Source organism: Euleptes europaea, chromosome 12, assembly GCF_029931775.1.
Source record: "Euleptes europaea isolate rEulEur1 chromosome 12, rEulEur1.hap1, whole genome shotgun sequence".
NCBI lineage: Eukaryota > Metazoa > Chordata > Lepidosauria > Squamata > Sphaerodactylidae > Euleptes > Euleptes europaea.
The window spans coordinates 8,841,840-8,856,516 of record NC_079323.1 but is presented as its reverse complement, the minus strand read 5'-3'; the positions used below and the strand labels follow the sequence as shown (position 1 = coordinate 8,856,516).

At 45.8% G+C, this 14,677-nt stretch overlaps 1 protein-coding gene across 1 annotated transcript in view; it reads left to right on the top strand.

The window, feature by feature from the left end:
• Positions 1 to 14,677, top strand: part of DLG2 (discs large MAGUK scaffold protein 2) — a 970,480-nt gene that overhangs the window by 166,187 nt on the left and 789,616 nt on the right. Inside the window, exon 5 of the mRNA XM_056858113.1 lies at positions 2,982 to 3,056. Within this exon, the coding sequence (XP_056714091.1) occupies positions 2,982 to 3,056 (75 nt within the window). The remainder of the gene's footprint in view (positions 1 to 2,981; positions 3,057 to 14,677) is intronic.

The following is a 14,677-nucleotide window of genomic DNA, read 5'->3' as shown; positions in this document are numbered from 1 at the left end:
ACAAAAGACCCCGAATGACTTCTCTGGCTCCCCTCCTCCCCGGAACAGCATGTTCAGAGCATTGGTTGAATAGCGCAACAATCTTTTTTTCCCTGGGCTTCTGTTTAATCTCCTCGAGAGGGTTAGATATGAAATGCGGAAACCGGCAATCACCAATATTAAAGCATTCACCGAATGTATATAGTGTTTGCAAATTTCAGCAGCCAGCGAAATTATTTTTCACAGGAAGAAAAGGAGTGCGGCAGTTGTTGCTTAACATGCCGGTCAGCTAGGTTTACATACCCATGCTGAGGATGCTGCATATAATGTGAAAACTAAACTGCTTGCTGTGTGGAGAGAGTATGCTGTTTTATTTCTGATATGAACATAGGTGGCCGGTAGATGCTAGATATTTCCAGCGAAAGCCCTGGAATAAGCTGTAGTCGATGATTACAGCTTGGGGAAAATGATTATTTCATAATGGAACAGTCAGTGGTCAAAAGGGAACCTTGTAACACCTGGGGTATCCGGAGCCTGCGGTGATGGTGAAGCAATAACCCTGCTTTGTACTTCAAATCTGCCAAGCTTCTGCTCATGTCATGCTCTCAAATTTCATGCCAATGGCCCCGGGTGACCTAGCTCACCTGGGGTCGATTTCGAGTTGTGTGTTGCTTGACCAGACAAGAGGCAAGACAATGAATGGTTGATGGGTCGAGGGACACGTTGGCTTTGCGAAAAGCCAGAACGAATTTAAGTGCTCGTATTGCCATTAGCTGTGGCTTTGGGTTGCGTTGATATTATTCATTTATTTATTCAGTCAGTCATTTATTGGTATGGCCAGACATATACAAAGAAAATAGTCAGCAGTTGTCTAAAATCCCATCAACGTTAAAACCCGAAATTCCAAGTATAAAATACACTGGAGACTACATAAAATCCTAAGAGGAGACTACTATGTACATACATAATGAGACAAGTCATCCAAACAATTTGTGCCTAATTTTCGACGCGGCGGCACAAAATTTAGCAGTGTCAACCCTTGGATTTTCATCTGAGAGCAGCTTCCTTACCCTCTCTGACTCCAAAATATCTGAGAGCCTGTTAGTCCAAGGCCGAATAAATTTGCCACGAATCTCTTCATAGTAAGGGCAGCTGGTGAGAATATGCTCCATGGTTTCTACGTCCCCTACACCACACTGGCACAATCTCTCTGAGATGGGGATATTTCTTATTTGTTCTTCTTGTGGTACTTCAGGTGAGGAAAGAAAGATCTCTACAGTCCAGTTCAAAGATCATGCAGACTCCATTGATCGTTCTGATTCATCTGCAGCGTTTTGTTGGCTGGGGTTAAGGGATTTGGGCACATATTTTCTTTTAATCTCGTTTTGTCAGGCTGCATTTTAATTGTAAGCCCAATACCCCGGAGGGTTAGACCGGATGCTGAATTGAATAAATGTTCTTCTACAATGAAAAGAAATCCTGATTAACGGGTGAAAATATGGTAATGAACATTAGATAAAGCTGAGTATACACATACAAGCTTACCTTGAAGATATTGCGGGTTTGGTTTTAGATCACCATACTAAAGCGGATATCGCAATAAAGTGGGTCACATGATTTTTTTGTTTCCCAGTGCATATAAAAGTTACGTTTACACTCTACTGTAGTCGTATTACTGTAGTGCAATAGCATTATGTCTAAAAACAAGTTCTGTGATAATGAAAAAGTTTGAAATATTGCGAGAATTACCAAAATGTGACACAGAGACACGAAGTGAGCACATGCTGTTGGAAAAATGGCACCGATAGACTCGCTAAAAAAATGTAGTTTCTGTGATGGGCAATAAAATGATTTATACCTGTGTCTAAGGAATTGCATACACTGGGTAAGTCCACTAATGCGGTTACCCTATTCATTTCAACACTGATTGGTAGCAAACCAGAAGTTTTCTCCGCTCTGCTACCTGAGATTCAGAACAGGAGATGCTGAGAACTGAACGTTGCTCACCTCCAAGGAAAGCACGGGCCTTACCAACCTAGTCAAGTCATGGTTCCACATTAGAAAGGGTTTGGGATTGTGTAAATAGGGCTGTGCAAAACAAAAAATCTGTAAAATTCGGATTCGGGTTTATTGGTCCCATTTTTTTTTCAGGAAACCCCAAAAAAGACGAATTCCCATACTAGTAAATATGGTGGTTTGGGTTATTTTCGGGTTTCCCGAAAAAAATCCAGCCATTAAAGCCTATGGGGATTTTTTGTGGCTTTTTGCGGCTGCTGGGGGGGGGCATTTTTGCAGGTAGAGGTCCAAAATTTTCAGGATAGCTTGAAGGGACTCTTCTTGCAAGAACCCCCAAGTTAGGTGAAGATTGGGTTAGGGGGTTTGGATTTTATGGGGTCTGGAAGAGGTCACCCCCTCCTCCATACAAAAGCAATGGAAAGCCTCACTTTGCATTGGTTCTCTCTGGAGGAAGGGGGGGTGACCTCTTCCAGACCCCATAAAATCCGACCCCCTGACCCAATCTTCACCAAACCTGGGGGTTCTTGCAAGGAGAGTCCCTTCAAGCTACCCTGAAAACGTCAGACCTCTACCTGCAAAAATGCCCCCCCAGGAGCTTCGCAAACAAAAAACCCCATAGTGCGAATAGGTGGGAGAATTGCAATCAGAGCTAATTTCCTCTTGCACCTCTGGGAACTAGGTCAGAGGTGATTGGAATTTTCCCACCTATTTGCACTATGGGTTTTTATGGGGGTTTTTTTGTTTGCAAAGCTCCTTGGGGGCATTTTTTTCAGGTAAAGGTCCCAAATTTTCAGGGTAGCTTCACCTTGGGCCAGTCACATTTCTCTCCAAACTCTCTCAGCCCCACCTGCCTCACAAGGTGTCTGTTGTGGGGAGAGGAAGAGAAGCTGGTTGTAAACTGGTTTGATTCTTCCTCTTCCTTTCCCCCCTCTTCCTCGTCTTCTTCCCCATGTATCTAACGCACCCCCCCATTTTTTTGTTTACAGCAGAGCCACAGCAGATGCCCTGCCCACAAATGTTCTGTCGAATCGCCGGGGTGGATGCCCATTCAACACTCTACCGTAAGTCCGAGCCTTTTCTTTATTTTTATTCCCATTGCAGAGATTTGAGAGAATGAAGAAGTCTGTGTGCTACAGGTAGCCTGCAGCGTGCCAACCAGAATGTTTTGATAAAAATCAGACAGTAAGACCAAGGGAAAGGGCTGTGTGGTCTCTTTGAATTCCCTTTGAAGCTTTGCTTTTCCAGTTTTGCCACAGCCGTGGTTCTGTATCATTCTTCAGTTGTTGTCTGGCCTCCAGAACCTTTTGGTGTGTGGGATGCTCATGTGACATAGAGAGGGACCGGAAACTGTCTCAGATATTATTTGGTAGATGCATTGCTGGTGACCAGTAAGCTAAGGGAAAACTGTGTTAGGCCACCACGGCTCTCCTTTCAGATACTCGCTGAAATTAGAGACATATCCCAGATCTGAAATCACTGAGTTTCATTCTGAACTTTCTAAAAAAGCCTTAATGCCGTAATATTTATATCGCACTGGCTGAACTAGAAATGTGGGAAGGAAAATGGACCTTTGAGTTTTGCCTCTAAAGTTCTCTGTTGCAAAATTTCAATTCTGAAGCGTAGATATCTGATGGGGGGAAACCCCTCCAATAGAATTCTTTAAAGTACAGTTTTGTTTCTGCTCCTTTCCGTTCTCTCCGTTGATTTGTTTCCATGATCGAGGTATTTATTCAGAAGCTGAATGCTAAGGTGTGCGAGTCATCTCTGTTTTATCTCATGGTGAACATTAGTAGCTTGGGGCCAAATTAGACAAGGCAGAAGGTATGTGAAAGTTGCCGAAAAAGCATTCCAGGTGTCTGATATAATATTCTTGGATGTCGTAAGCAGCCCCACAAAAGGGTATAGGACCGTGCTATTTGAGAAATGGTTTGACAGTGACATTTTTCTGTGGTTCATGGTGGTTGCTTGGTTATTTCCAACATCTGCACTCTTGGATAAAACACATTCCTTTATCTTTTGGCTTGTGAGGATCCCAGAGGTAACTTATGACAATACTGATGTACAATGCACATGAATGTTCCAAGAGTGGGGAACATGAAACAGGGCTTTGTCTCTGTTATACTTCAACAGGAGGTTTATGTCACACAGGCGAACCTTTCCTTGTGCCAATGTAGTGCTAGTAATTGTGTTGATTTGATTATTATTTTTTAAATGCATCACTCAAGCATATTGTTATAATTGACATACATCCGACCACTACACTCGGCAAAGTTTGATGCCTTCCTCTGACCTAAGCATCCTGACTGGCTCTTCTGTTGGAGAAAAAATTGCTCCAGTTGGAGGAAATCTCAACACAGAGGGCTGCCCTCTGAAAAAGATGTCATCAAGTCCCCCTAATACATACCTTTATTGAGGCTGTATGTTCCATGGGTTATGAAGTGGGTTCTAAACTTCAAAAGCTTGTACTGCAACCCGTCTTTAATAGGATCATCTTTTTGTTTGTAACGGAATAGAAAGATGACAAGACCAGGACTTAGAGACCATAAACTCCCTTCCTTACTGTATGTTAGATTTTGTTCATATCAAAGTCTGGTAATTTAGCAGAGTGCTCAAAGGCTATTGTGTGCAGCAAAGCCCATCTAGTTTCTATGTGGTCCAGGCATAAAATTACTTGGAGCCTTTGTATCTATTCAAACTAATAAGCTTGATTTATTATAGGAACTCCATATCTGGATAGGTTGGAGTCAATATCGTTTCCTAATCTAGTCTAACTGACTAGGATGGAGAGAGATGGTGGCAAGGTGGAGAAGAAAATGTGCATGAGAGTGAAGGTGCTAAAAGGAAGGAAGGAAGGAAGGAAGGAAGGAAGGAAGGAAGGAAGGAAGGAAGGAAGGAAGGAAGGAAGTGTTTACCTGAGAGTAGCAATCTACACATCAAAGAATAGTGTCAGAGCAGTAGAGAAAGGATGCCTGATGCCTTGACCCTTCTATCTCTCGGACTCTCTAGTCAAGTCCCCCTCTGTAGTCTGAGGTTTAGAGACAGCGCAAAGTTCTTCACTTCCTGAGGTTAAGAGACAGTGCAAAGTCCTTCACTTCCAACACTGTACACTCCCACCCTTTCCCCATACACCATGTTCTCCCCATACACCCATACACCCTTTCCCCATACACCATGTTCTCCTAGCTGTAATCATAGCCTGAAAGAGTTTTACTCAGCAGTGGCCAACTTGATTGTCTTTGCCGTACTTTCGACATATGAGTCCTAGATTGAGTTTTACCCAAGATGGCTAGAGTGCCCACGTTGCTTCCGGGTAAACCCGGAAGTGACGTGGGTGCGTTGTGCAGGCGCGCGCACGCACAGCGCTCTACAGCCCCAGCCCCAGAAAGCTCCTGCCGGTGGAGCTATGGGGCCTGGCAAGCCTAGCTGCAGGGCTCTGCTGTCCGGGTTAGTAAGGAAGAAATGGGGAAGACAAATACAGGCCTTTCTTATCATTAATAGTGACATTATCCAAGTCAATCTGCCAGTCCCTCTTGCTGCGGCACCCTGCTGGGTGCTGGCTGAAGGCAGCTTTGGAAGAGGGGATTAAAAAAAATAAAGCAATGCCAGATGAAAGGAATGGGAGGGTAAACATTTTCTCATCGTTTTCATTCAGTGACGTAATCTCAATGTTGGTTGCTTTTGGGTTCCCCCCCCCAAAACATCCTCCCTTTTTGCTCTGCTAGCTGATCTGCTTTGTGTCTATTAAATAAGTATCAGCCTCCTTTGTGCGTTATTATTTCATATCCCATTCCCCCCCCCTCCGGGTTTGGATCTTCCACAGAGGCCTTTGATGCCGCGTGGCTGCGCCCCATCTACGGGCCAGTGCCTCGGCAGGATGGGCTCCCTTTGCCCTGTCCTCATTTCAACTCGTTTGGAAATCTTAAATTAATTGCCGAAGGAAGGAGCTGCGTCTGCGGACTCCTCTTCCCTGCCAGAGGCTTCGGTGGCGTTTGACGATCAAACGCTAACGCAGGGGATGGGCTAACCTTGACGCCTTGGACTTAACATCCCAGGTACGTTCCGTTATGCAGTCACTGGGATTAATTCCTGTGTAACGTCTTGTCCGTAAGAGAACAGGAGGCGCGGGGCCCCATAAGAATGGCAATGGATCTGAGAGGGTGTACAGATGCTCTGCGGAAACGGGGGCATTTTTTTTTCTGCCGGAGGGTGACCTCTGTCCACTCCCACCTCCCTTCATGTCTCCAGCAACAGAAACACCCTGCTGAAATACCCTGCTCTAAATCCTCCACTGATTTGTCTGTAAGCCATTGGCTTTTTTTTTTTCTTTTTAAAGAAGCAGGTGCCTGGCGTGTTAACGGAGTCAAACATTTACTTTTGCACTGAAACAAAATAAAATCTGTTTTTTTAAAAAACCTGGGGGGAAAAATTTCGGGCAAGGGGAGAGCGGTGTTTCATAATTGGCTCAAGGGACAGCCAATATGCTTTCCACGGAGCTGCCAGAAATACAAAGGACTAGTGACGCCAGAGCTTGATTCTCTGGGTGAAAATCATAGAATCATGGAGTTGGAAGGGGCCATCCAGGCCATCGAGTCCAACCCCCTGCTCAACGCAGGATCAGCCTAGAGCATCCCTGACAAGTGTTTGTCCAGCCGCTGCTTGAAGACTGCCAGAGAGGAGGATCTTTACAAACATAAGAGAGATGGGATAAACACTACCTTTTCTAGGACCTTAAAGATCTTGGTTGAGGTGGGAGACCACAGCAGCTTCAGACTCATAGGGGGTGAAACTGAAACCTCATGTTAACATCAGTTACCTGTATGGGTCTACTCTTGCATTTTGTCCAGCTCTGAAGTCATAGAATCATCGAGTTGGAAGGGGCCATACAGGCCATCTAGTCCATCCCCCTGCTCAATGCAGGATCAGCCTAGAGCATCCCTGACAAGTGCTTGTCCAGCCTCTGCTTAAAGACTGCCAGGGAGGAGGGAGCTCACCACCTCCCTAGGTAGCTGATTCCACTGTCAAACAACTTTTACTGTAAATTCCCCCCCCTACTATCCAGCCAGCCCAGTACCTTTTCACCCACTATTTGAAGCCATTATCGCGAGTCCTATCGCCAGGAGGATTGTGACGTGAGCGGCTCAGTGAGAGGGCACATGGTTCCCATGCAAACTGTTCCTGGCAAGACCAGTGAATGGATCACTGATAGTGGATGTATGGAAAGATTTTTTCTCTGCTTGAGTTCATGGAGCACCACTGCCGGTCAGACTGGAGAAGACTGAGCTACTTGGATCACATGGGGACATGGCTCAGTTTAAGGAAGCTTCGGTTGTCCATTCACGTTCTGTCCTGAGCCGATTCCACAGTTGAACAACTCTTACTGTAAACAGTTTCCGCCCTAATATCCAGCCAGTACCTTTCCGCCTGCAATTTAAACCCATTATTGTGGGTCCTATCCTCTGCTGCCAACAGGAACATCTCCCTGCCCTCCTCGAAGTGACAGCCCTTCAGATACTTAAAGAGAGCCATCCTGTCCCCCCTCAACCTCCTCTTCTCCAGAGTAAACATTCCCCACTCCCTTAGCCTAATAATTGAGCGTGGATTCACCGCCAGCTTAATACTAACACAGAAACAAGACAGGGAGGTGTAATAGGTTGTTTCCAGGCATAGACCTTTTCAGTAGGGTTGCTGTGGGACGGTTATGGGGGGCAGAGTCCCAGGAGAAAAAAGAAAAACCAGGCCTTGGATACTTTCCAGATGTTCTGGCCATAGAGTTCCTGGCAATTCCTAGAGCTACCCAGAAGTGATAAAGGTAGCTCTAGCAATTGCCAGACGCTCTATGGTAAACTTACGATAGCGTTTCTGGCAATTGATAGAGCTATCCTTTTCACTTCTGGGCAGCTCTAGGAATTGCCAGGAACTCTATGGTCAGAATGTCCTGTAAGCAGATGAGGCTTTCCCCCCTTTTTTTTCTTTATCTCCCCAGGATGACCTCCCCCCTTTGGCCCAGCTTCTACCTGTCGATTAGCCGAGCATCGGCAGGTAATTGCTGCCATTGCCTGGACATCTCATGCTGTAAGTGGGCAAATGGGGAACTCTATTTTTCAGAGACTGTTGCACAGTTGTGGATGACTCGCACTGGTGACCCAACTTGCCTGAAGAAGAAGAGTTGGTTTTTATATGCCGACTTTCTCTACCGCTTAAGGCAGAATCGAACCGGTTCACAATTACCTTCCCTTCGCCTCCCCACAACAGACACCCTGTGAGGAAGGTGGGGCTGAGAGAGCTGTGACTAGCCCGAGGTCACCCAGCTGGCTTCATGTGGAGGAGTGGGGAAACAGATCCAGTTCACCAGATTAGCGTCCTCCGTTCATGTGGAGAAGTGGGGGATCAAACCCGGTTCTCCAGATCAGAGTCCGCCGCTCCAAACCCCCGCTCTTAACCACTACACCACGCTGGCTCGGTGGGTGACCGGGACCTTGAAACTGGGGAACTATTATGATACAGCTTGGGGCATGCTTATCAAACAAACAACCCCCTTTATATTAAAATAGGGTTGCCAACTGCCAGGTAGTAGCAGGAGATCTCCTGCTAATTCAACTGATCTCCAGCCGATAGAGATCAGATCACCAGGAGAAAAATGGCCGCTTTGGCAATTGAACTCTATGGCATTGAAGTCCCTCCCCGCTCCAAACCCCGCCCTCTTCAGGCTCTGCCCCCAAAATCTCCCCCTAGTTGCGAAGAGGGACCTGGCAACCCTATATTAAAACCCATATTAAAACCTCACTGGGCATTGCCAAGCTTACCTAAAATAATCCCTTTGGAGTCCCAGTCATTTCAAGTCAGAAAGCAGGAATGGGCAGCTTGCTGCATTTTGATTGCCAGAAATTCAATTCAAAGAAGACCTTAGGAGTTGCTTATGGACATCCACTGCAGCGGCTTGAAGTTATGCAGAAAAGTCAAGGACGCAAAGAACGTTCCTCCCCCCCCCCCACTCACATTGGGAACGAAAAAAGCAAGGGATGCATGATCAAGCCCTTGAATAATACCTGCACAATGGCCCCTATGTATTATGGACACCCATGCGGTTTCTGCATGCCATGTTCTGTTGGAGAGCTTTAACAACACAGCCTCGATGTGAGGCTGAATTGCAAGCTTGCATGTTTAAATTTCTTGGCGTACGGCTCCATAGTTTAGTAAGTTACAGCGATTTAACAATCGAATGAAACAGCAGCCCCTTGAAGAGCTTTGGAACGATTTCACTTTTACAGACTGCAAAAAAGAAAAGAAAAACCTTCAAGGGACCGCAGAACAAAATGAACATGTTGTTTAATTGTAGGTGCAGAATGTATCGAGACTTCAAGTAGACACAAGCTGTGCAGCTGCCATAAACATGAATCCTACGTCTTGGGAACAGTAGAGCTGTGCCAATTTTGAGTTGGGGGGTGGCGAGCAAAAGTGGGAAAGGTTTCAGAGGGGGGAACTTTCATGACCCCCCCCAGTTTACCTTGTTCACTCCCTATTTAAAATTGCTTCCTTTTGCTTTATAAAAAGAAAAATCAAACTTCTTGTCCCAAACAATCAGGAATTGGATTGTCCCAAACGATCAGGAAGCACATAGGCAATGTGATGATTTCATGACGCCTTATGAGGGCAGGAAGCATTGCCCTTGCTTTGGCCATCAGGAAGCCTGTTCGGTTCACCATAATGTTACATGATAATGTTGCAAAGCCAAGTCAGTTTGAGGGCAGGGTTTTCATATGCCCTATTTTTTTTAAAATGAGAGCCAGTGTGGTGTAGGGGTTAAGAGTAGTTAAGAGTGTGGGGCTAGTATCTGGAACACCCAGGTTCGAATCCCCACTTGTGCCATGGAAACTCACTTGTGCGAGGAAGCTCACTGACCTTGGGCCAGTCACACTGTTTCAGCCTAACCTACCTCACAGGGTTATTGTGAGGATAAGATGAAGGAGAGGAGAATGGTGGAGGCCCCTTTGGGTTCCCATTGGGGAGAAAAGTGGGGTTATAAATGAATGAAATAAAAAATAAATATATTTATTTATTTACTATATTTAGGGTCCCCCTTTCTCACTGAGACTAATGATATTGTGTAAACTGAAACCATCAGTATGGTCTGACAGCTAATAAGCAATGTACTAGGACCTGGACCACAGAAATCTGAATAAGCATACTGTATTAGACATGAGACAGAGTGCAGATACAATGCAGAAAAAATTGTATTACATTAGTCGAAAACAATGCAGCAATAGGGGAATACATGCAGCAAGCAGGTAATGTGTCTTATGTGTGTTAAGTGCCATCAAGTTGTTCCGACTCAAGGCGACCCTATGAATCGGTGTCCTCCAAAACGTCCTTTCGTTTACAGCCTTGCTCAGGTCTTGCAAACCGAAGGCCCCGGCTTCCTTTGTAGAATCTTTTCCTGCTGCCTTCAACTTTTCCTAGCATTATTGTATTTCCAGTGACGTCTTCTCATAATGTGACCAGAGTGCGATAACTCGAGTTTAGCCATTTTAGCTTCTAGGGACAGTTCAGGCTTGATTTCATCTAAAACCCACTGATCCTTGTTCCATGTGTGATAACAGTCTTTGTTGTAAGATGTTGTGTGGGGAGGGGCCTCAGCAGGCTATAAGGCCACAGTTCGCCTCCGGACTGCCTCGGTTGTCCTTGGAATTCTGAATGAGTTTTCCATTCATCAGAGATGACCTCGCGGCCAGCCCTTGCTAATCTCGGGACTTCTTGTTCCTTTTTTAACCCAATTCTTTGATCTTCCCTGAGATCAGTCCGGGTGAAATATCTATGCATAAGCCAAAGCGCGAGACAGGGAAGCTGGGGTGGGGTGTTACATTTTTTTCACAATGAAGCACCACAGCAAATTACAAAACAGTGTTTCAAGGGGTGGGGCTCAAATGTTTCCTGCTTTGTTCTCCCACCCAGAGTTCTTTCTAAGCAGACATTTGCCTTAGTACTCGGTTTTAAAACAACACTTGGGTTTCTCCCCCTCTCCTCAGTCCGTTCCTTTTATTTGTGGTTTTTAACAGGGCACTTGGGTTTCCACCAGAGGGAGAGGGAAACTGGGCGTTTTTCTCACAGCAGACACTACAGCCAATTACAAAGTAGCATTTTCAAAGGGCAGGGACTCAGACGCTTCCGGATTTGAGCTTGGTGCATAGCAATTTGTTGGATTTGCAACAGAAAAGTGCGGGTTGAGCAAGCATCAAATCCCAGATAAAACTCCCATGCTTAACCCCCACTGGAGAACATCAGCAGATGTTCAGATCCCACCCAGGAGGTCTAAACGGTGAATTTTTCCAAGCGCTTGTGTTGCAAGAGAAACATTTTTTACATAGCTTGTTGTAGCACAAAACCTGTGACTGAAGTCTTCCGAAATATATATGTTCCATTTTGTTTTACTGCTGCCAGTGAAGGCCATTCTTTCAGAGAATCGGTCTCTCTTTTACCTGAAGTGGCACATAAATCAGTGGATTTGCTTGGGTCGCTCCACACGTTGTCTCCAGGGGTTGCCTTTATTTTCTTTGGGGGGATAGGCGCACACCATAAAATAAAACAAATAGGGCTAAATAGCAGCCAGCAGACGACGGAGGAGTCTTTCCCCCTTTTCTATTTCAAACTCCTCATAAATTCCATGAGCAGTCTGGGTGGTGAAGAATGCACTTTGTGGGTTATGCGCGATCTCTGCGTGCACCGTTAGAGTCATGCTTCTAGGTCTTGTTTCCTCTGTTAAGTCAATGTTAACAGAGCTTTCTATGCTTCATTTTTAGAGGCGATATCAATTTTAACGCTCTTTCTGGGTGCTGTGCTTTTATGCTTCTGCGGTTTTACCTGAAAATTGAGACGCCTTCATTTATGGGCTCCAGGCCGTTCACCATCTGCCTCTTTTATTTTGGTCTGTGAGATGACGGCGATTCCTTTGCGATGTCGCAGGCATTTCCTCCTGCCAGTAGTCTGCTGGTTTTGAAACAACTTTATATGGGACAGCAGGAGATCTGGCTTTTCACACAGGGCCAGAACTGGGCCTTTAATTGTCAATGTCTGATCCAGATGTTTAGTTTTTTTAGGACAGGGGACCCCATAGGGTTGACAGGTCCCTATTCACCACTGCCGGGAGGTTTTTGGGAGCCTGAGGAAGGTGGGGTTTGGGGAGGGACTTCAATGCCATACAGTCCAAAGCGGCCATTTTCTCCAGGTGAACTGAACTCTGTTGACTGGAGATCAGTTGTAATAGCAGGAGATCTCCAGCTAGTACCTGGAGGTTATATATACAAAATCACACCTCTGTACCAGTTACAGTAGTACAAAAGCAGTATAAGAAAAAACCAAGAATCTATTCAAACCAATAAGCTGATTCAAGAGTATGAAATCAAGGTGTAATATGCTGCAAAACAATACTCATAAATCTTAACCACAACACTGTGGACAGACTATCAAATGGCATATTTGGCATCAGTTGGAACCCGGGCCTCTTTCGTTGTGGCTCTGAGAGCCAGCGTGGTGTAGTGGTTAAGAGCAGCGGACTCTGATCTGGAGAACCGGGTTTGTTTCCCCACTCCTCCACATGAGCGGCGGCCTCTTATCTGATGAACTGGGTTGGTTTCCACACTCCCCCACATAAAGCCAGCTGGGTGACCTTGGGCTAGTCACAGCTCTTCGAGCTCTCTCAGCCCCACAGGGTGTCTGTTGTGGGGAGAAGAAAGGAAGGTGAACTGTAAGCCGGTTTGATTCTTCCTTAAGTGGTAGAGACAGTCGGCATATAAAAATCAACTCTTCTTCTTCTGAATTCAAGAGATAAGGGCCAAAAAACACATTATGTGTGACACAAGTTGTGTCACAGATGTCCAACCAGTCTTTCAGGCAAGGTGGAGGTGTTTGTAAGCTGGTTTGATTCTTCCTTAAGTGGTAGAAAAAGTTAGCATATCAAAACCAACTCTTCTTCTCCTCCTCCTCCTCCTTCTCCTTATTCTCCTCCTCCTGTTTCTGGGCAGAAAAATTCCATGTCTTAAAATAAAAATGGCAGATCTGGACATACAAAAAGAACATTTCAGCAAATAAATCTTGTACTTGATATTAAAGGAAAAAATGAGGTGGGAGAAAGTGATAAATATCCTAGTATAAAAGCCAGGAGAGCATCATATTCCTTTTCCACTTTTCCAGCCAACTGCACATATTTAAAGTTGGAACCCCGATGTTGTCCTCTTTTGGCTTTTGTTCCTGGCTTCGAATCCTTCGCCAGAACTATTAATTTAACAGCGCCACCCCCTCCCTGCCCAGTTGAGAACACGGCCGATGACCCCGTCCCGGGCCGAGTGGGAAGCGATGTCGGACGCATGCAGCGGTGGCTCCGGGAGGGACTCGATAAGTAAGATGCCGTGGGCGAGTTTGGGGTCGGGGACCCAGACAGGAAGAGGGAGGCGGCTGAGGGCGTCAGCATGCCCAATGCCGCGACCTGGCCGGTGGATGAGCTCGAAGGCATAAGCATTCATGAAAATGGACCACCTGAGCATGCGGGGGCACATTATCTGGGGTGTCTGGCGATCTGGCACAAACAGGCCCAGCAGGGCTTGTGGTTGGTCACGATGGTGAAGGGCTGGCCGTAGACGTAGTCGCGGAATTTCTTCACCCCCGCGACGACAGCCAAGGCCTCCTTGTCAATCTGGGCGTAGTTCTGCTCGGCCGGAGACAGGGTCCGGGAGTAGAAAGCAATCGGGGCAACTTAGAAATTTTACCTCACCCTCCCCATGAGAGCTAGCATAGTGGAGTGGGTAGAGTGTCGGACTAGTATCTGGAAGACCCAGGTTCGAATGTACACTCTGCCCTGGAAGCTCCCTGGGTGACCTTGGGCCAGTCAAAGACTTCCAGCTTAACCTACCTCACAGCGTTGTTGTGAGGATAAAATGGAGAAGGGGAGAATGTCGTAAACCACTTTGGGTCCTCATTGGGGGTAAAATGGAGAATGTTTGAGCACTGAGTGCTCATTGGGGGGAGGGAATGGAGGTCAACAACATCTCCTGGTGAATGACATCCCATTAAGCCTTCAATAAAGGGGTAGGGCTGTTTTCTCTCCAGGTTGTTGGTGACCCCTATGTGTGAGCAGCCCAATTGTGTAGCTTGTACTATCCTCAGAGGGACTATGCCGTTTACAATCAGATATAATGTTATCAGTCTCCCTAGGTGGGTGATACGTTTGTGTCTTCTGTCTGCCCAGTAATTTTTCAGTGTGCGTAATTTGCTTCACTGGGTATAGTGTGGATGAAAGACAGATAGGCAATTAGGACAGCTCTTTGAAAAGCCATGTCACGCCTTTCTTCCTCATTTCTTTCCCCATTTCAAGTTTGGTCCTGGCTATTTCCTCATCTTCAAAGAAGAAAGATGGGGAGGAAAACATGCATCTTGACACTATTTTTTATTTTATGTAATTTTTTTTTTTAACCTTGCCTTTTGGTATATTCCTGGCCTGCAAATTCCCTTAGAAATGCATGTGTATATGCAGCCCTCTGCAGACTGTCTTGCCAGTTCCATTCACCAAACCAGAAGCTAGCCAGATGTGCAAATTGGGGGCAAATGTGTCATTGTCTTGTGCGAATTGAGCAACCTGGATTTTCCATACAGGTATAGATTCTAGTCAGGTGCAACAGAACCTTTCACATGAGTG